Here is a 23,467-nt window from a genome sequence, read left to right as displayed (position 1 = left end):
AGAAAAAGGAGCATCTAGGAGAAAAACAGCAATGATGCTGCCTGAGTGGAAAGTTAAAAGAGGAAAAGGCCTTGAAAGTATATTTTCTGTAAACTGACCAGGTGTTCTCTGGGAAAACAAAACCCTCCTGTGAAAGGTGATGCAGAGATGCAGAACAGGTCTCACATTAACACTTGCTGAGGAGGTTTAAGGGAGAGCTGGAGGGGGAAGAACACTGTGGGCATTATTCAAAAGAATATATTTAGGTGGTAAAAGGTACAAAGAGGTGAAGAACAGCATTGAAAAATTGGCAAAGAAAGTTCTTAGCCTTGGAAGCTGAGGAATATGAAGTGAAATAATGGAAGGGGGCTTGGAGAAAATGTCTTGTAGTGCATTGAACACCTTCCCCAGCTTTTAGGGTATTTTCATGTCTCACACTCTGTAAAATCACTACAGTGCCTGCTGAACTCACCATGCCTCAAATTTGGGAATAATCTGCCATCAAAGGCTTGGGTGAGAAGTTTAAGACTCTTAGGAAAAGGCATTGTATATCCATCAAGTACAAATTGCGTCTTTTCAGAAAATATTCCAGCTATTTCAGCTCAAAGAAAGGTGGGAGATGGGTGGACAATCAGGTTAAATTTCTTCCCTGTAGAGGAATTCTACAGGATGGAATTGGAGGGAAATGTGCAGAAATGACCCAAAAGCATTTTTGCACTCAGGGGGTGAACTTCATCTTTTGCTGCATCCAGATGGAGACACCTTGATCATTACAATCAGCACGCCCCATTTGCTGCATTAAAAACAAGATAAATATTTAATCACAGTGCAATTAAGTCTGGATCTCTGCCATTAGTTTATAGTGAATATATAGGCAGATAGAATCTAATACACCACTAATTCACTCATGAGCCAGGCTGAACAGATTTTTTTTTTTTATTTTTCCCCCAAAGCTGGTATTTTGGGAATGTTCATGAGATGACAGTGTGTGTCATCTGATTACTTTTTCAGCTTTCATGCATTAACTGGAATAACACGGAGCAATCATTTATTGTTATCAATATTCCACATAAATTGTGAAAGATTTTCTGCAGTGCCTACTCTTTTCAGGTTGAAGTAACCAAACAAAAACCAAGCTGTAGGTCAATACATACTTATTCAAAAAGGAATTTTTTTTTATGAATAGGAAGGATCTGCTGCAGTTTGGTTTATTTCCTTTTCTCTTTGCAAATATTTGAGTGTGCTGGGCGAGCAAGAATTTCTTGTTACACTTCAGAAGTTTTGAAGGATGAGTTAATTCAAAATGTATCTTTATTATGATCATCATTAACTGATGATGATCAGTTTTTTTATGATGCCACCTGTATAACTGGAGTTGGACCCTAACCTTTAGATGTTATGTATATTTCTGAAATAAAATTACTTTTAAATGAAAAAAAAAAAATAGAATTTTTGAGTAAGAAGGAGTAAACACTGGACTACAAAATATTAGTTCATTACTGCTGATACTTCCTACTTTAGAGGCAGAATTAGCATGTTGTCCAGAAGATATATTCATTATTGCAATGCCTCTGTGCTGGGTAAAACCTTCACAATAATATTGAATTAACAACCAAAGAATCAAATGTGAGGAAGACCAGAGACCCTCAAAATCTTTTGTTACATTCCTGACCTTTTTTGTGCAATAAAGCAGTTTTCTGTCAGAATCTGTAGGGACATTCCTGATGAATTTGAATGCTCCTCTGCTTGTTTCTGTGGAATATGGTCCCTTGTGAATAGGATTAGGTTATTCTTTGGATTTGTGTCTGCTGGAGTGTGAATACTGCAATCTCACATCTGAAGGGGCAGACCTTTCAAAAATCCATTCTGAGTTTTTAAAAGGGTGATGAGAAAAGAAAAAGGTCAAAAAAAAAAGAAGAAGAAGCAGTCTATCATCCATGTGTGTAATGGTGGTCAAATTTCTAATCTAAGTCAGTTAGAAAATTATACATTATTACAAATATTTGTATATATTTTCAAATATATATACATTTATAAATATTTGTGAAATATCTAGTGCAGATTTTTACTTATTTCCATGGCAGGAAATAAGCTTTCTCCTCAGGTTGCAGGAACTGCTGAGCAGAGTCAGTGGAGAGCTGGATTTCCTGGACACTGAACCTAATTCAGTGTGATAATCCTGAACTCCCTCAGCATGGGCAGCTTGTGCCATTCTGCTCACTCCTGCAGCAAGGAGGCTGATTCCTGCCTTCCCATGGAGTTGAAAAAAATTGTTTGTGGCACTGGTTTCCTTTCCACACACTAATTTCAAAATACAGGAGTTCCTGCTAAGTGAGCTCTGTCACAGTTTATTTTGAAGATTCTTCTTTGGCAGAGAAAGCACTTAAGGTATCAGGTATTATCCAAAAACAGAGGAAAACTTCCAGCTGCTGATGTTAAAACTGTGTGAGACATCTCTGATGAAGATCTCAATTTATCAGATGGGGGAAAACCTTTTTGACATTCATGTAAAGCTGATGCCACAAAAGCATGCAGATGGAGATTGCTTCTCTTTAAAAGGAAATGTAAAAATATCTGATACCCTTTTATTAGTTTGATGATAGCTCTCAATATTTGTTTTGATGGGATTTGCAGCTTATTGTATCATCAGAAGAACATTATCTATTAATCCTACTTCAGTAATGCTCCACAAATAAAATGAGGCAATTAGCTTTGTATCTTTGCCTTGATGTATATTAAGGTCAATATCTAATTTAATACTTTTCATTAAAGTCATATTATTTCTACACGAAGAGAAAATGATTGATATCAACAAAAGTGTTAATAGTTCTTATTTCATTTTTCCTTAATTTTACTTGTAAAATACGTGATTACTTTTCCATGTTTTACTCCATTGGAGCATACATTTTTTTTCCTTTATTTTCTCCTTATATTTTCCATATTTGTCTTCAGCTTGACTTAGTAAAAAAAGGTGGGCTTTGATTTTTTGGTGACCTGTTTTAGCACACTTTTAAATTTGAGGAATCCAGCTGTATGATGAAGATGGCCTGATGTTGATTTCTTGTTTAATGACATCCCCTGTCATTTTTTAATGCCTTTCCCACCAAAGGCATGGGCAGATTTTACATTTGGCAAAACAAAAGCTTATGCTGTTTTTTTTTTTTAGAAGCAGATGGCTTTCACTAAACTGGTTTCCTTGCTTTTTCTGGCTGTATCTTCTATAGAAAAAACTCATGGTTTCTCTCAAAGACGCAGTTTCCACTGCAGTAGGGTATAATACAATTTTTTTATTATGAAATTTTGTTGACTCTACTTGTCAAGGGAGAAAACAGATAGCATAGCTCTGCCTTGAGCCCCTTTGCAGCTCTGCTGAGGATGCATTTATTTGATTCACACATCTATGAAGGGCTGAGAGATTTTAGTAAGAACATCTAATATTTAAAACCTGCTGCGCTTTAAGTTAACTTTCAATATTTTTTCAAAAACAGCATGGGATTCCAACTGAACAACAGAATGATGTATTTTGGACTGTACTTATTATGTTGGCTGATACCCCTGGAACCTGAACAAAGAAGGACTCCAAAGAGCAGCAAAGTGAACAGATCTATTACTTTGAGTGCACAATTAATCTTGCTGACATTATTTTATATGAACATGGATAAAAATGCCTGGAAACCATACCATTGAATTCCTCTGCTCATTAATATTGATCAAATGTTGTTGCTCTCTTTGTGTTGGAAGCCACTTAAAGATTACCTGTAAAAGTATTACAGCACTATTGATTTAAAAAAACCCAATCCCTGAAGCCTACTGCTTTTGAAAATTAGTTGATGTATTTGGTTTTTTGTTTTGGTTTTTTTTTTTGTTGTGTGGTTTATTTGGATTTTCTGTTGGGATTTTTGTTGGTTCATTGGGGTTTTTTAGTTTGTGGATTTCTGTTGTTGTTTATTTTGTTTAATTTTATTTTTTCTTTAAAGGATATTTGTGGACTTGCTGCCATAGATCTGAGTAACAGACCACATTAATCAGGCTGTCACAGAATTAATTATCCAGAATTTAATACCATGTTGTTTAAAAGCCTAGGAATCCCTATGGAAGTTGGCTGGGACCTCTCCTCATGCCGTCTGTGCCCAGATCTTTGCACAATTACATTTTTGGTGACTTCAGTGGAATGATGGCACATTAGGCCCCAGATCCTTCAAGAAACTTAAATCTGCTGAAATTCATCAGGGGTTCTGTAGACTCAGTTAAAATTAATTAATTAACTAACTAATTAATTGTAAGGGATCATATGTTAGGCTGTTCATGCAATTTAAATAAGCTCAGGATGTGTGAACTTAAATTTTGGTCCTTTGAAGAATTAGGAGAAAACAATGGTAGGGTGGCACAGGCTTTTTAATTTTCAGTCATTCATTCATTTGGAACACAGAGTTAGTCTAATCCATGTCTTTACTAATTAATAAATGTTAACTAGCCAAAACTAGGTGACTGTAATTTTTAAATTTAAGCACAAATAATGAGGATGGTTTGTTGCTCTAAAAATAATTTTTGAACTACCAATTTCAATGAACAATGACAACCAAAGGAAACAAAAATACCCAAAGAAAAATATCCAATATTTATATTGAAAATAGTAGTATTGTCTATAATCACCATAATGAGGAAAAAAATCTTCATATTGTTGCTGTGTTTGGGTTTTTTTCTCCACAAGAAAGGCTTCATAGAAGAAAATCATTAGTTAGAAATCCTGTCATGCACCAGTATATTTATCACCATGCACCTCAGATGACCTTTTAAGCCTTTGCAGTTTGGACTGATTCTGAGAAAATGCAAAATATAAAGAAATCAATGAAAGTAGGCAGAACGTGTGCTTAACAAGCCATACAGAGAAAGCAGAAAGCAAAATGGGAAAAGTAATTATTAAAGATTTATTGTTCTTGGAAGATTACAGATCTTGCTTGCATAGAAACAATTAACATATGAGGCTGCCTGCAGGTACTCCCCAAAACTGCAACTCTGTGATAGAGGCTTAGAAAAAAAATAAAATTACACAGCTCACATTTGTTGGAAGGCTAAAAGTACAGATTATTAGACAGATTTCTTCCCAAATTATTATGAAGGAGAAATAGTATGAAGTATTAATACTTCAAAGAAAAGAAGCAGTAATACTTGAAAGACACGAGTCTTTAATTAAGAATGTAGTGTATCAGAACTTTTAAATTGCAGTACTGAGTGGTGTGTGGCAAAAGGCAAAACAGGCAGCAGCCATTCTTGTTTCCATCTTCACAATTTTTGCTCTCTTTTTGCTACTAATTCCATTTGGAATTATCTGCAGTACATTCATGTCCATTATATTTTTGGTTCAGTGAGACATATCCCATGTTTAATGATGTACACAGGCAAAACCTCTGCAGGGCTGTGATGACAAAAACTGTAATAGAAATGTGCACCTGCGTGGCTTCTCAAATTGCAATAGCCACACGGGCAATAATAACTGGGGAGTATGTTCTGACATCCTCATCATTCAGTAATTTTTGTGCTTCACAAATTAATATTTGCTCGGAGAGCGCGGTTTTCACCGATGTGACGTCTGGGTTGAATGGTTCTGCTGTGAGAATCTTTCAAACCTGGGCTTGTAATTGAAAATATGAATGGGCAGACACCGAGAAACACTGAACTTACAGCTCTTTCAGGTCTAAATCATTCAATTTGCTCATTTGTTGGTTCACTAATGTGACTTTTCACGTCACAACAAACCCCATGGAGCAGTCCAGGGTGGACAGAGGGGACTGGAAATCTGGGAAAGGCTCCTCAGGATAGGGAATTGAGGGGATGGAGTGTCCAGGGAAGGAAGGGAGCTGGGAAAGGGTCTGGAGGAGCTGAGGGAGCTGGGAAGGGGCTCAGCCTAGAGAAAACGAGGCTCAGGGTGGGCACCAGCAGGAATTTCCCCATGGAAAGGGTGCTTAGGGGTTGGAAGTGCCCAGGGGAGTTTGGAGTGCTCATCCCTGGAGGTGGCCCAAGGAATTCCTAGAGGTGGCACTGAGAGCTCTGGGCTGGGGACAAGGTGGGCATCAGGTACAGCTGGGACTTGATGACCTTGGTGGTCTTTCCCAACCTCTCTAATTATGAAATTCCCAACACTGATTGTCCGTAAATCGTGCTGTATATTTATTTATTTATTGTCACTCTTTTTTTTTTTAAATTTTTTCTTTTTGGTTGTTGTTGTTTTGTTTTCTGATTTTTTGGGGGTTTCTTGTGTGTGGTTTTTTTTTTTTCCAAATGCCATTTAAAATGACTGAATGATTATGACACTGCATTCCAACAAGCAGTGGTTATCACCCTCCAGGGTGCAGGTTGCAAATAACATATTGAATTTACCAATCACAAACAAACTTGCACATGGGGGTTTCTAAACAGTGTTTACCACTTCTTTAAAATGAGACTGGGAAGAAAAAAACCATCAAAATTATGTTTTTTTTCTGGTAGGAGTCATGTTGTGGGTAGTATTAGTAGGATAATAAAATGTAAGTAGCTCTTTTACAGTGCTGTTAAATGAGTAAACTCAAGACTTCAGGTCAAACAATTCCATTTTTCAACAGTATTTAAAGTCACAGTATTTGCAATCCTAACAGATCTCCTGAAATTTTATGCATCCTAGCATGTGACGTGTTTGAGGAAAAGGAAAATTTAGTCAGAAGAGTTTTTTTCAAATCATCTTGAAGTTGCTATGCCACAGAGGCACTGAGTGGAAAAGAATAGCTGGTTTGGTAGCTGCTAACTGCTGGCCCAGGCACTCCACATTTCAGAAAGTCACCCAGAGCCATAGCAAAGATCTCCTCAGACTGCTAACTTGACGTGTAGTGATCATTCAGGGACCATTGTACATGTCACTCTGTGCATGATGGGCATGTTTGATTAATACCTATTTCCTCAGTGGTGCAAAAGCTAGAATGCCTGTACTCCTTTAACAGAAGAGCAAGATTTAGCCTCGCGTCTCCTGTCTTCTCTCACATTAAAATCTAATGCCGTGATTAATGAGTAGTGACACGCTTCATATTTTTTTTTTCTTGTTCATAAAAATCCGTGCTGGCAAGTTATCTGAAGTAAGTGAAGGGTGCATCTTTACTGAGTTAGTGGAATATAAAGGCCTGCATGAGGCATTTCATTTATTTAATGAATGCTTATAAATGACTGAAAGTATTATGGTTGTTATTGTGGATGTGTACATACTTTCCCTCTCTCTTTTTTCTTTTTTCTCCCCTTCTCCCAGGACCCTGCCTTCCCAATCCATGCCATAATGGTGGGACCTGTGAAATTAGTGAAGCGTACCGAGGCGACACGTTCATAGGCTATGTTTGTCAATGTCCACAGGGATTTAATGGGATTTCACTGCCAGCCACAGTAAGTTCCACATGGTAAATTTTATTGTATTATAGATAGGAACCTTTTTATTGCCTGTGCTGTTAAGGATTAATATCGGATCTGGTTTTCTGGAGTATATCAGACTTTGGCCTTTATATTATGAGCAAGTTAATACCACAGAGTGCTGCTGCTGCTGCCTTCAGAAAATGACCTGACTGCCAACCCACTGGACACAAACAATCATGATTTGCTGTGCATGTTTAGGCCATGGCAATGGACAAGGTAAACATACTTTGCAGGGATTTAATGCAGAAGTCATATTTGAATAGAAGGACTATCTTCTATCTCAGTAGTGTTTTGTGGTTTGGTTTGATGAATGCTAAAAAAATAAGAGGAAAAAACCTGACATTTCTGAATAAGTCTGTCTTCTACATCTTTCTTTACCTGTGTCTTTATAAATAATACATAAATGTTTTTGAATCACATTATTCTAAGTTCAAGGGCAGAACCTCCAGACTTCCATCAGATGTAAATTTAACCCTGTTTAAAGTACAGGTTTTTTTGATCTCTTTCTAATCCTTATCATTTATTTGGAGACTATTTCCCTATTTTCAGGTCAGATTTGGAACAGCAGATCAGTATCAGAATGTGTAGTTAGAGAACCTACAATGAACCACATGGGGAAACAAATTTTTGGTGTTTTGATTTGACTGGAACAGAGTTAAATGTCTTCTACAACAGTAGCAGGTGTGGCCCTGTGTTTTGAATTTGTGCTGGGAACCATCATTGATAATCCAGGGTATGTTTAGTTACTGCTGGGTAGTGCTAACACAGAGTCAGGAGCTTTTCTGACTTCTAACTCCATCCCACCAGCAATCAAAACCAATTTTTGAGGGATATTCATCTGCTAGGATTGAGCAGGTCATGTGCTAACCATAAATGTAGTCTGCTTTGTCTGTTAGTTAAATAGAATCTGGGTTGTTGTTTTTTAAGTTGTTTTGTTTTTTTTTTCCCCACATGCAAAGCTCATTTTAAAACAAATGCTTTTCTGAGGCAGAAGCTCACGAGTAGAAATTTTGGAGTTTGTGTTTTGTGTGTGAATGGCTCTTAAACCAAGAGCAGCATGGCTTTTAAAATCTTGTGTCTGTTTGATGCCTTTGGAAGCCAGCTGTTATTCAGAAGGTTAAAAACTACAAGAAATAGTCAAAAATCACGTTCCACTCACACGTAAAAATTAGTTCAGCCATTCAGATCAGAGTGAAGTTCTGAATCCAGCGCCTACCTGAATTAATTGCTTCTTTTAAACACTTGTCTATAATTTGAATATGAATGTCCAATACAGTCCAGCTCAGCTAACATCTCCATGTTTGTCATGTCCCCTAAGTACTCAGAGAAAAGTGTCCTCAAAGACTGGAATATGGATACTCAATTTCATTACCTATGGCCACACTCTCAGTTAATCGTGTGGGTAACATGAGCAATGCCACTGACTTCAATCTAGTGAAAAATACACACCCACCTCCTGCAGGGGCATGGAAATGAGATGGTTGGTGTCCAGCCACGTGGATGAGCTCACGTGAAAACACCCTCACATGGACTCATGTGCTCAGGCATGCTTCCATGACGTGGCACAAATATTCTGTCTAATATGGAGGAGTTGGCCTTTGTTAAAGTAAATAATAACACAAGATCTCATCAAGCACAACACGTTGATGAGCAGAGATGTCTGTGGAATGCCATCTTTTGTCACCTAATTAATGAGTAAAGGACATACAGCTGGTGCATCACGGAGTGATTCATCAGAGTTGTTTCCTGGGTCCACAGCATCCTTTTTAAAATATTGAGGATATAGTATTAGCTAACAATCCTGATAATCAGCAAAGTGTGTTAGTGTCAATTTCAGAACAAAGTTAAAGCTCTCACACAGCTGAGCCAACCTCACCTCAACCCCAAAGGGCAGCCGAAGTGATTTGTCAAAAGTCAAGTTTATGTGAACAGTTACAGTAATTTCCACGATTGTAAGCCCGCACGTCCAGGTTGTCGGCAACATTTAGGTCTTTGTCAATATATAAGCCGCACCCTGATTATAAGCCGCACTTTCATTCACAGCAAACCTTCACAAAGTTGCCAATTAGTAACAGAATCGTGGGATCGCGGGGTTTACTGGCAGGTGCTGACCTTGGAAACATTATTTCCAAGTGAAAAAGGATACAGAAAATAGCTGTGGCAGTGTACCCTGCAAGTTTTATTTGCTAGCGGAAAAAGATACGAACAATAGTGTGGTCATTTTGAATGGCCATTTCGAACGGATCCCATGTTGCCTTAAACAAACCACCTCAGCTGCGCAGCCAGGCAGCTGCACAAGACTGAAAACACTGAAAAAAATACAGAGAAATATCATGGGCTCAGGTCGGCAGTGCTGCCTTGTCGCTGGGGCCGTGTGGGTTCTGGCTCGGCTCGGGGCTGCTGCAGGCTCTCACTTCTGGGTTTGAAAATTTTGGAACATGATTAATATATAAGCCACTCTGGAATACAAGCCGCACTTCCGGGTATGGACCAAAACTTCACTCAAAATGGTGTGGTTTTATAATCATGAAATTTCTGTACTCTTTGCGGGGAGAATGAAATTTGGCCCTCTTCAGATAATCTGATTTAAGATGGGATGATAAATCAGATACGCTATCCAGGTGTTCAAAGGGTCTCTGGGGATGGGAGATGTGAGAGGCAGCCACGGAGCCCTCTGCAGTCAGGGAGAACTGTGAGATTTTCAGAGGTGGACTTAATTAACATTTATATACAGTATCACCTTAGCTCAATTCACAGCGGTTCCTTTGATACAAATTCCTCTGCTTCATGAAGTTTAGCAATTCAAGTCTGAACTCACTGTAAATCAAGTAAGAAGTCTGCTGAATTTATCATACAGAGATAAATTAAAATGACCTCATTGCAAGGCACGTCTCTTCTACACTGTCAGAAATCCAAAAGCCACATTATGGTTCTCTTGTACAAAGCTTTTTATCTTGGATTTCTTTCATGTCTGATATTCTGTTGCCAAATCAATTAAGCCAGGTGATTGATTTTGCAGTCAACATACATTTCTCCAAGCTGCTATTTTTATCATTCATATCAACAAACACCCTGCCAGTATTTCTGAGATTTGTTGACCTTTTACCCATGTAAATAATTAATATGTAAACGATAAAAGGGATCATAAGCAATTTTACTGACTGTATATTCTCTGATTTATTGCAAAACTGATATTAATTGGCTGTGGTTGCTTAAAAAGATTCTGATTACCCCAGTGGCAAAAAAAAAAAAAAAAAAAAAAAAAAAAAAAAAAAAAAAAGAGTTTTCTATTTTAAAGCTCATAAAATAACTTGAAAGCAGGAAGCAGGGAAGTCTGTCTCAGGTAGAGGCCTGGGACAGGGTTTTATGGTGATACCCACAGCAAATCTATTCTTTAAATATCCCTCCATTATGTAAGAGGCATTTACTCATCTGATTGGAGTGAAGATTCATCTCAAGACTCTCCTGGAGCCAGGCTGGAGAGTTCACCAGGAGAGGAGAAGGATCCAGGGAGGAGCTCAGAGCTCCTGCCAGTGCCTGAAGGGGCTCCAGGAAAGCTGGAGAAGTCCCTATGGCTGGGGTTGGCAACGCAGGTGATCTTTCCAAGTCCCTTCAAACCCAAGACAGGCTGTGATTCTATATTAAAACAGCCTAGAACAAGTCAAAATCCATGGAAATACCTCAAAAACTGAAATGGACAGCTTTTTCACCCAAAAAAACTAACAAACCAAGCAAAAAAACCCCCACAAAAATAACAAAAAAATAAAAACAAGCAAAAAACAAAGAAAACAAAAGGTCAAAAAAACCCCACAAAAAACCCACAACAAAATCCAAACCAAAAAACAAAATAAAAAAAACACACAAAAAAGAACCAAACAAAAAACAGAAAAACCCAACCCAAACCAAAAACAAAACAAAAACACCCCACCAAACAAACAAAAAGAAATTTGAACAAACAGAGGACAAAAAGAAAAAGAGAGATGAAACACTCTCACAACAGAAAAAAAATCCATCTATTGAGAGATATATGCAGTATGCATTATTGTAATTATCAGGTAGAGACTGCCTACTGGAAAAAGTATAAAATCTGAGACAATAGACACAATATGTGTTACTCAAGTAGCTGAAAGGACAGAGATCCAACAGGAAAATTCACATTTGAAGCAATAAAGGGTTCAGATTTAAGGATTTGATTTGCATGTGGGTTTATATTCTGAGGATCATTAACTCTGCCAGACATAACTAAAATCTTTGCACTCCTAGAATAAGGGGTTGTCAATCAAACACATTTAATAATGTAAGCAGGCCCATCCAGGGTTTTACTGAGATCTTTTATTTCTTCCTCCACATCATGAATGGCATGTGATCTTCACATCTGCTGCGCAGGAAGGGTTGGGAAACTGCACACAGCAGGTTCCTTTGCATTTCCATTCCCCGCTATCCACAGTGGCTTTACTGTGGTGCCACAGCTGGAAAATCCAGTGGCCACGGATTCTTCTGGCCAGCTGGACCTGAGGCATAAACCTCTACCAGAAAATTCCAGTGCACAGAATGTCCTGAGCTGGAAGGGATCCACAATAATTATTGAAATGAAAGGGAGACTTGCTCCCTTGAAAGGCCTTTATTAGTGAAACCAGCTTGAGTGGAGAACCTGAGGGGCTGCGCACGCCGCTGCTGCTCCCGATGACAACCTGGAGGAGGAGGAGAAGTGCAGCTGTGTCCTTGCAGGTAGAGCTGGGTCTTCTTTCCTCAACGGGAACCCCTGGGAAGACAACTTTGGCTCATGGTCTAGGGGGATCACGTTGGTGGGGCGCTGTCTACATCATGGTGGTGGAATCCAAGCAGCTCGGGGTGTTAGCTCATATTCTACATCGTTTTCCCAGCCTGGGGACACTGGTCTCAGCTCCAGGTGTCATTTGGGCTCGTTGTCCTAAGGGGTTTTAAGTCCGAATAATGTCCCAGTGTCCCTTGCACTCCCTTCATTTGCATGTGAGTCCTTGATGTCATCCTACTCCCAGGAGCCATTTTCAGGGAAGCAGCAGCAGCAACACCCAACAGAGGGAAAAGGAGGTACATAGGTGAGAGAGAATGGGGCCACTAATTTAACATTAACAACCAACATCAATTAGCAACCAGAACAGAGCAAAGCTTAACATTGATAATTATACATGAAAAACTAAAAATTATGAACTTGTTCATAACAATTATCAAGTCTAAAACTTGTCCCTGTGTAAGTGTAGAAACACATCATCACAAGATGATTATATGCAAGTGCTTTTATGGAAGAGCTCTGGGAGTCAGGGCTACAAACCCAAATCTGACTCCCACATGGATTCCAGAGGGACAAGTTTTTATACTCTTTTTGTTATGTAACTATATAATAATTACTAAACCCATATTGTTCTGTTGTATACATTGATCTTATCCAAGCATGGATTCTTGTGATTTTCATAAGGTCCCCAAAATACCCTTTGTCATGATTCTTGTTACGATTATGTTGCTTCTCATAATTTTTATTGCGATTAAACAATAATATATTCAATTTACCAAAAAATTATTACATTTAACAATCATATTATTTATCACATGATGATTACACGGGCGCAATTTCACATGATCCAATAAAGACAAAGCTCAACATTCACCCCCAGGGCCTGGTTCCCTTTCCCAGCCCTACCAGTCCCAACCTTTCTTTCTACTCACTGGATCTGTTGTATACAACTCCCATGATTTTAGAAACATTTTTAACCCTATGCTATCACCTGCACAGACACCCCAAAATCCTTTTTATCCCTATTTGCCTCTCTTTCCCCATCGCTGAGGTACTTGAGAGACTTCCCAGAACACCTGATAGCCCTTCAATTTAATTCCCCTTCCTTTTAATTTTTAATTCTTACAGAATTCATTGCTTCTTCCATTTTTCAGTATCCAATTTCATTTCCCAGCAAACCTGCAGTTTGTTCGTAAAGGCAAATATCTTTTTTCCATTCGTCAATCAGCAGAATTAATCCCATTATCTTTTTTATCTCCCAGTGCTAGTCTTGTCCACCAGCAGACCCACAGATTTTTTGTAAAGACAAATCCATTATTCCTCTCACTTTCACTGCCCAGTCTGTCCCTACATCCAGGCCGTCCCATTCCAGGATCAGAATTATGGCAGAATTATAGAGAGAGGAATTGAGGAGGGTGCAGGATGTGACACAGGATTTTGTGTTACAGCGGGTTTTTGCGTTATGGGTTTTTTTGGTTACTCTTGTTAAACCACTCCTGGCTGCAGCTGTGGGAGAGGGCACTCCAGAAACCATTCCCCACACATGGATTTTGTGCAGCTGCCTTGTTTTGAAGACTAAAACCCATTGTTTTAGTCTTTAGGCAGCCATCCTGAGAGCCAAGTGGGAAAATTTAATGTACCAGTGTGCATGCAGCGGCACCATACCATATTTTCATCCCATATTGCTTCTATGGTTCCTCCTTTGGAGAAAAATATCTGTTTGGGGTGTTCTAAACTCAAACCAGGTGTTCCTTTTTATTCTGGAGGGGAAAGGGAGGTTAATTTTCACCAAAACTAGCTCTGTGAATACTTTTAACAAATTATACTGCTAACAAGATACTTACAAATATACTGATAAACTCTGTAATCCAATAGCCAGTTACATGTGTAATTATGTCCTTGTGCCTCTAAACATTGTAGAGCTGAAATTTGAAAACTCTTCCTGGGTTTGACCAATAGCTTGGTCAAGAAAGGAAGGAGGAAGGATGTATCATTATTAGTTTGTGAAACTTCTAGACCTAAAGTGAATTAAAAACGTGACAGAAAGTGGGTAATTTGAAAGACATCTAAGAGAGATCACCAGTAAAGAATACAAAAATATAAAAAAAATATGTGTGGTGAGATTGGACAACAGTGAGATCAATTTTGGGGCAGCTGGAAGGAGGTGTTTGTTTTCCTTGAAAGTCCAAAGAAATTTTGTTGCTAAAGCAGTAGGTGACTGGGCTGAGCCTTGAAGATTTTTTTGATTTAGTAAGAGCCAGAGATTGCTGAAAGTCCCAGGTAGGAAGTGTAATATCCCCACCAATTTCGTTTCACTCTTCTCAGAATTTGCTTGTATAGCATTGTTTATTCTTTTTATCCATACACACTTCAAATAGCTTTTTTATTCTTGTTGAATTACCGATCTTAACAATTCTCTCATACGCAGCGCTGAGTTTCAAAGTCTATTTTTGCTGCATATTGGAAAAAAAAAATCTCTTTTCAATTTCAAACCTGCTGTCTTTCAGCATCTTTAAATGTTTCATCTTTGGCTATTATAAGGCTGAAAGAAAAGCAGATTTTGAATGCCTTGTGTACACTGCTTGTATTACAAGACATTTGTTATGCGCCCTCTTACCTTTCCTGTGCAGCCAGATAAAATCACTGTCTTTTCTGTGCAGTGTGTTGGTTTTTCTTGCACTTTTAAATCATTTCTCAAAAACTTCTTTGTTCAGCGGTGTATTTTACAGCAGCAGTGACCTAACTAAATGGAAAATTGTAAGATTTATTTGTCAGAAGATCCTTCAATACTTTCTATATTCTTTATGCAGCATTTTGTTGTTAAATTTCCTCCTGATTTTTTTTTTCCTGCTTTAACTCAAACTGTGTATGGAGCTGAGGCTTTTTAAAGCATCCCTTGGTGATGGATAAGTTTCTTGAAGGTTTTCCTGACTGCTTTTGGGTTTTATGTCAATATTAAACAAAGGGGTTGGGTTCCTTCCAACCTAGGCAGTGACTGAATTACGTAATATATGGTGCTTTTAAGAAGATGTGTGTTTCTATGGTGTAAAAGTCACTTAGACTGTCAATAGTAATTATAAACTTTTTTTGTAGGCAGGTAAATCTGTCTTCCCCTAATTAGTGTCCTTCTTAAGGACACTTCTTAAGTTTTGGGGTTTTATTATACTGGAAAGAAATTAATGTTCCAAAAATGCAGGAATTGCTGTTTGATTGCAAAAGAGATTAAATTTGTTCATGTTCTGCATTAAAAAGATAACATGTGGAGATGTTTTATGCATACAAGGTTTTCTTTATATCTGAATTAAAATTAAAAAGTACTGAATGGAAGGAGTTCACTCTAAATTTTAGAATAGTTGTCCCATTGTAATGTCTACATCATACATTGCTCTTTTTGTAACAGAAATATTGTAATAAACTGAGGGTGAACTGAGTCCAAGGGAACAGAAGAGTTGAAGAACCACAGTAGAGAGGTGCATGGTTAGAGGAAGAACACATGAAAACTTGGCTGGACAAAGCATCTATTTTCCCTTTTTTTATTATTTTTTTTTATTATTTTTTGTGGCCATTTAGGTACAGACAGCAACCCACAAGTCAATTTCAGCCACTGTGATGGTTTAGGGTCAACACAGCCACCTGAAGTTTTAAAAAGAAAAACTGCTTCCAGTCTTTGTTCCACCAGCAGTTTTCTTGCATATAAACCAGCACATTTCTGTGAGGAAAATAAAGAAATAAATGAAATATTTAAATGAAATCTGATTATTTAACAAGACAGCACTTACCACATAGAATTTTGTCACACAGGGATGTGGTCTGATCCATCTGTTTAGGATGCAGCAGGGAAAAAAATAAAAAATAATTTGTAATTCAATTTTTTTTGTGTGTTTTATTGTTCTGCTCCTGTAAGAGCTCCTATGCTCATCCATCTGAATGCACAGATGTGTCAGGGATGCAGAACTAAAATATTGTATTTGTGTTAGGAGATGGTGCTGGCACATGGCTGTGCAGTTCCCTGTTACTATACAAAATATTGGTACTGCTTGTTGAACTAGCTGGAAATTTTATGAGTGGTTTTATTGTTTGGAAATTGAACAATTTGCATGGCAATTTTTTCTGAAAAGTGAAAGAAGGAAAACAAATTCTGTTATCAGGGCATGTTTTCATCCTGCAGAGCCAATGAGAAGTTTGAAAAAGTCAAAGAACTTACAAGGAAGACATTCAGGAGTATATTCAGTAGTCTAGCTGCTCTTTTGAAATTATAAGCAGTATTTTTTCATGTGGATACACTTTTGAGAACAAGTGTTGAACAGAGGGTGAGAAGGATATTGCATCAGACTCATTGCCTGTGTAAGCAAAACTTGAAAAATCACTACTTGTGCTTGAAGCTCAGTAAAATGATAAAATGGTCTAATGGCAGAAACTTGTCTGCATCACAAATTAATCCCTTTGTATTCATAAAATATCTCAAGCAAAACCCATGGTGCTGTCACATTTTCATATGAATGCCAAGGATATTCAGGTAGTTTGCATTTATTCTGCATTTATTCTTAAATAACACACAATTATTTCTGTAGATCATCTGGCTGAGAGTTTTAGCTTGAGTCAGGAGTGTATTTTTAAAGAAAATCTCTTGATCATCTCTAGTTACTGTGCTTGGCTTCGTGTGACAGCAGGCTGAGAGCATGAGAACAGAATCCCTGTGAGATTAAAATAATCTAAAAGAAATTAGCCCAGCAGTCTGAAATTCCTGGGATTTGACATACTGGGAATTGACTTAAAACATTCCAGTGGGTCAGTGGAAATTCAGTCCACCCAGACATTCTAGAATTTATTCAGAGAAAACATACCTGAGACCTGTGCATGGATGTGCAGACATTGTGTCCTCAACTCCCAGGGTTTCACTCTGCACATGCAATTCTGTAAGGCCATGCCCCTTACAAATGTAGGCATAACCTTTGTTTTTCTCAAAGTGCACTGAAAACTATAAATAGATCTTGTTTATCTTCCTTTTCTTATCCTATGTTGTCTGATGTCATGAGACTCGTGTGGCTTTCTGTCAGTCATGCTTTGGTTTGAGATTGTGGGGTCTTCTGGTGTCATTGTCTGATTCTGCCAAAAATAATGATGCCCACATTCACTGAAAATTTATCCCCATCAGACTTCTGTTTGGATCAGCTCACCAGGATTGTCTGGAAGTGCACAGGCTAACTGCACCAAGGGACTTTCAGAGGGATCAGGTCACAGAATGTGGCCAGTGCTAGGTCCTGGAGCAGCGAGGAGATGGGAACATGCAGAGGGACAGGAATGGCATTAATTTTGGCTGTCTCTGCATCCCTGGAAGTGTTCAAGGCCAGGTTGGGCAGGGCTTGGAGCACCCTGGGATAGTGGAAGGTGTCCCTGCCCATGGCAGGGGTTTGGAATTAGATATCTTAAAGATGCCTTCCAACCCAAAACTTTATGGGATTTTGGGATTATATAAAAAGTGAAACCACAAGCTCTACACTTCCAATAAATTCAATTCAAGCATTACATTCAGGAATTGCCCTGTTGCAACAAAATATTAACAGTGAATCAATGGTCCCTGATCCAGATGTGTAGGCTTTGAACCACAAAAGAGTACAGTAATTTCACGATTACAAGCTGCACCATTTTGACTAAAGTTTTGGTCTGAACCAAAGTGCAGCTTATAATCAGGTGTGGCTTATATATGGACAAAGAATGAAAAGTTGCTGTTTTAGTTTGGAGGACAGGTGTCTGCTGAGAAAGTCAGGAGCTTCTCTTTGAAATGGAGAATGTAAACCCCCTCCCTCCAAATTATGATAATTTTGAAATCAAGGGGCTCTCAGGCAAAGATATGGGAATAGGAATAACAGTTCTTTACTAGGGAAATTAAAATAGAAATACAGCACTACAAAGAACAAACCCCAAACCGTGACACAGTCAGAGTACAGCCTGACACCCGTCAGGCAGGGTGTTGGCAGCAGTCCCATCCCATGGTGGCTGCATCCTCCTGCAGTGACAGATGTGGCTCAGCTGGAGCAGTGCTCCTGTACAAGGTGCAGTTTCCCTCCAGAGCTCCAGTGGTGATGTGGAGAAATCCGGTTTTCCTCTGGAGTCCAGTGGAGAAAGGGGCTCCCTTAGTGTCCCAAACCCTCTGTTTTTATCTTGGTAAGAAATGTTGGGCTCTTCCCCCTGGCTGGAGCAACTCCCAATGGGATGCAGTAATTTTATCAGTGCCACAGTGGAACTCAATGGCCATGAGCAGAAAATGACTGGCTGGAGGAAGGATGGGCTGTGAAAAGATAAAGAACAATGCCCTGCCTGGTTTCAATGGATGGCCCATTAGCAGAATATCTCCCACAGAGATCAGGATCACTGCCCCCACCCTCAACAGATGGTGATAGAACAGATACCTTTTATCACACTCTGTATTGTAATGTGCGGCTTATAATCAGGTGCGGCTTATAATCGTGAAATTACTGTATTTAAATTGTTATTTACCTCCAAATAACCGGTAAGCTTTGTAATCTTGTCAGATCTCATTTTGCACTCCCCACAAGTCAGTAAGGTGGCATCTGGCTCTGAAAATGTATTCTGTGTGATGCTTTCACATACCTAGCAGAGCTGTTTATGCACACAGTCATTACTCTCATGTAGTTTTTGCAGTTTACCTGAAAGCAACATTCTTTTCCATACCAGCAGTTGTCACTCTTAGAGAGAAATTAATCTGCTCCCTTCTCATCGTCTCCATTTTCTCTGTCAGTAAATTTTTAAGAGTGCTTCAGAATAATGCTGCAGAAGACAGACACCAAAATTAGGAAAGGAATGGTGAAGAAAGCCTCTGCCTAAATGTAAAATTAGGAGTTTAAAATTTCTGACCTCATGATGTCAATGTTCATGGGAGAGAGAACTTCCTCCCATCTCTCAGCAAAAGTAGAGATTTTTACAGGGATTTTGTGTAGAGACTGGAAGACTGCATTTTTCTTTATTTTTCTTTCTGAACCAGAAGTCATTGCTGATGTGGTGGAATTGCTGCATCTTTTGTGGGGAGGGAGATGGTTTCTTCCTTGGCACCTTAGCAGAGGAGGCAAGGAAATAACCAACAGTCCAAAAGGGCAGAATTAGTGATTTTTAGTAATTAGTTTATTTCTTTCCTTGGTGTATCACCATCTTGCAGTTGTAGATTGAATAAATGATCCATTAACAGTAAAATATACATGTATTTATGAGCGAACTAAGAATCTGAGTTTGAAAACTATCAGCAAAGAGTAGAAATTACCTCTGTGTAGCAGATATATGTGCACTTGTGCATGTGCCTCAGACAATTTATTTTGATTGCTTAAATGAGATTTATAGATTGGCCATAATTGATTACACTTCACCCTGTGTATATCAAATAAAGAGACATGTGAAAAAAAACCACATAAATCTGGCTTTGTCGTTTTAGAACCATCTTTGTATCTTTCAGAACTTTCTGCCTGATGACATTTTTAAAAACCTGTGTCACAGCCATGATCATGTAAAAAAAATGCAACCCTACCCTCACTGTATTCTGAAATGTATATACTGCATTTTAAAGTGAAACGATGGTTTTGGGATATGTGAAGGAAAATAATGCTAATTTATTGATCTGGGTTCAAATTCGCAGTGAAAATAATTGGAATTATTCCCATGTGGCCCACCTACACTCTCTTAGCAAATCATCCTGTTTGCTCTAATTCTGCATAATTTAACTTGCTCCTGACGTTGAGATTTTTGGAGGCATTGTTTGTGATGGAAAATGATTCAACAGTTGATTCACTTTTTAATAAGATTATTGTTTTTCTTTTCCTCAACTACAGTTTAAATGATTTGTCAAATGCTTGTTATATAAAATAGCCAATTATTTTACCAAGGTTCATTGGAAACACCAGGAATAGTTGCCCTGAAGATGTACTTCTATAGTGTAAAATTAAATTGTAAGTTACTTAATGGGACGAAGGTTTTCACGCCAGTATTCATTAATGTAATTAAAAATGAAAAATCAACTTCAATGCATATTAAAACTTTTAAAGTACCAACTCCTTTAAACTAATAAGGAACATCCTGGCCAGGCTACTGCAAAATTCCATTAGATTAAAATTACCTCAGATGAAAAGCCATTAAACAGGCATTTAAACAGGTAAATAGAAGATCAGGAAATACTGACTAGTCCAGAGTTGGAAGTAGACTCCACAGAGAAACACTGTAATAACTTTCAGTGGCTATAAGGAGAAGATAAGTATTTTGCAAAATAGAGAGTAGGTACATATGCAGAGTATAATTTCCACTGCATGGTCTATTTTATGAGAGTTCTCCAAAAATGAAATAGGGATGAAAAAGTGTCTAAAACTACAAAAAAAAAAAAATCTTGTTAACAGCACAAGATATATAACTACTGTGGCAACGATTCTTGTAGAGCCCTGTCTTATTTTAAATCCCTTGAAGTAGAACAATTTAAAGCAGAAATGTATTCTGGAATGCATTTAATTATGTCTTTTCCTCTATTATTCTTTTAAATTATTATTTTTCTAGTAGCTTTGCATTTAATCCTAGCATTTCTGGAACAGTGTGATTATAGTTACTATTGTAGGATATGAAGTCAGTTCAAAACTTTTTATTTCAGATTTTCCTTGACACTAGGGGAAGTGCCACTAGACAATGCAAAAACAAAATTCTATAGATAATAAATTGATTTCAAACTGGAATTCCAAATACATTTCACGGATACTATAACTATTTCATTGAATAGAAGTGTGAATTGTAAGTGGAAAAGATGACAAATTAGCTGTTGGAGAAAGAGAATTAGTCATCATAAAAAATGCTGATTTGTCTAAATTAAGGATTTTACTTACCACACCAAATTTAAGAAGTGTTAAGTAAATATAACTAAAAAAATAGTCTTTACTTTTCATTTTCTCAGAGCCTGGATGTTTTACAAATCAAAGTGAAGAGGTTCATATTATATATTTCAATTTTCTTGAAGCAAGTTGACCTAGATATATTTTAGAACAGATAGGATGAGGAAAAAACACTGGATTGTTACCAGGTAGCATTTTTTATTTTTTAAGTGGTCTAGTTACAGAAGTATATTTAAAAATGTGTAAATTAGAATTTTTAAAGAAGCCTAAGAAGAGATGAAATTACTCTGAAAAAAAGAATGCAAGAATGCTTGGAAAGCAGTTTGTGAAGGAATTCTAAACAGGACCAATTTAATTTTGCCCAAAATTGTCACAGGAGGAGGAAAACTTTATATGGAATTATGAGAGCAGAGGTAGTACAACATCTAACCTCTACGGGTGGGGGAGTTTGTAAATTGTTTTCTTGAGTGCAAAGATGTTTTCTTCTCTTTCTGAAGATCAGATAATGAGGATATCTGAACAGTGAATCCCTTCAGCACGACACATAACAGGTGAAGTTTCCTGCAGGTTCTTTTGGCACAGTGTTTTTTGAGCCTTCTGTGGTCAGGAAACTGGCTTTGAAATTTTAACAGATGCCTGTCCTGTGTTGAATGTTAATACATCCAACTCAGATTTAATAATATATCCTAAATTCCCACATTTCATGGGAATATGTCCCATTTTTTAAAATGTTTCATACCTCTGTTGATCCAAACATGTGCTAGTGCTTGTTTTTTCATAATCCCAATTAAATCAGGTAACAATTATAGCTGAAGTTACAGTTTATCTGTTTATATAAATTGCAAACAAACATTCATTTCGGAACATGCAAGAGAGTTTCTTAAACTTTAATTAATGTGATTAAAATAAATTATTATCATGGCAATTAGTTATATATTCTTTATCTTTTGGCCAAAAATTGAAGGTTTTCCACCTGTGTTTTTTTCTGATGCATTTTCATTCTGCTTAAAAACATTTATTTATTTATCTGTTTGTTTGTTTGTTTGTTTGTTTGTTTGTTTAATTTACTTATTTATTTATTTATTTATTTATTAGCTTTCTAGGGAAGAAAAAAACCAAATCAGCAAATTAACCTAATATAGGAGATCTTTATAGTTTAGGCTTGTTTTTATAAACCACATGAATATGTGGAATAATTCTTTGATTTAGGGTTTTGGGGGTTTTTTGGTAAATATTCTAACAAAAATGCACTACTCTCAAAAGGATATATCTTTCTATATGTGGATTGCTGTAATCCTTCAAATTGTGTCATATCACTGAGTAGCTCACTGTTAAGGTAATTTTATTAAATTTTAGTTTCTCATGAGTTAAATTATCTACCAAATAAAACCAATCTAATTTCATTCTTCTCAATGGAGCTTTGCCATTTAGTATTTCATAAAAATATTTGGTGCTTGATCAGCTTGGTGCAAATGAAATAAATGAGTATGTATGCTGAGTTTTGTGATATTAGGAAATTCATGATGAAAAGTTTGATCATCTGAAAGCTCAAGCTTAAACAATAACAAGATACTGCAAAATTCTGCAAGCAATATCACACATTTTGTGTGATCACTGATACAGTATTGACTTGTGTAATTAAATCAATCAGGATCAACATACCATAAAGAAAAGACACCTAGAATGCATTTTAAAAATCTATAAAGAACCATCAAACGACTAGAAGAAGAGCTTACCTTAAACCCCACCTTAAAAACAATTATTCCATATTACCTTTTTTTTCCATATTATGACATATCAGTTTCCAAAAGCAAAGATATTTGAACGCATTATATAAAACACATGCTATATAAAAGTTTAATTTAAAGTAGAACTGGGTAGGGAAGTTAATTATGGGTTTCTTTAAAAATCTTTAAATCTGGGGCACAGGAGGGAGTTTGAAGTCACTGAGATTGGGAATTGATCTTTATCCAGTGTATGGCTGTGGGTCTTCACAGAAGCCAATTATTAAACAGAGACAGTTAGATGATTTTTTGTTCCCAAATTCTACTGAATTTTATCCTAAGCTGACTTTATTACAGGGAAGAAAAATAATTGCAATATTAGTAAAGGATAACCAGATTATGTTTGATCAATTCTTCTAATAAAGGCCATGTTGGTTTCCAGTGTTTCTGTGATGGGCCAACCACCTACCATGAGAGAAAACTGATTTTAAAACAACAGGCTTAGAGTTGAGATGAGACAGGGCCTGAGTGTGATCCAAAAGCCAAAAAAAGGGGACAAACTAAAGGAAAAGGAAAGAATTATTCTGTCACAGGAGGGAGCTTCAGGAAGCCTGCACGGCAAAAGGAATTCCTGGACCAGAAACCAGGTTAGGTGGCAGGAACCAGGAATTTGGGCTGGGAAAAGGACA

At 37.4% G+C, this 23,467-nt stretch overlaps 1 protein-coding gene across 1 annotated transcript in view; it reads left to right on the top strand.

Moving 5' to 3' along the window:
* The window catches only part of EDIL3 (EGF like repeats and discoidin domains 3), a 234,899-nt gene that overhangs the window by 109,338 nt on the left and 102,094 nt on the right, over positions 1–23,467 (top strand). The window contains 2 exon segments of the mRNA XM_033086417.2: positions 7,250–7,380; positions 12,025–12,316. Coding sequence (XP_032942308.1) covers positions 7,250–7,380; positions 12,025–12,316 — 423 coding nt within the window.

Source organism: Catharus ustulatus (assembly GCF_009819885.2).
Source record: "Catharus ustulatus isolate bCatUst1 chromosome Z unlocalized genomic scaffold, bCatUst1.pri.v2 scaffold_26_arrow_ctg1, whole genome shotgun sequence".
NCBI lineage: Eukaryota > Metazoa > Chordata > Aves > Passeriformes > Turdidae > Catharus > Catharus ustulatus.
The sequence above is the reverse complement of the archived record's forward strand: the minus strand, read 5'-3'. Positions and strand labels throughout refer to the sequence as shown.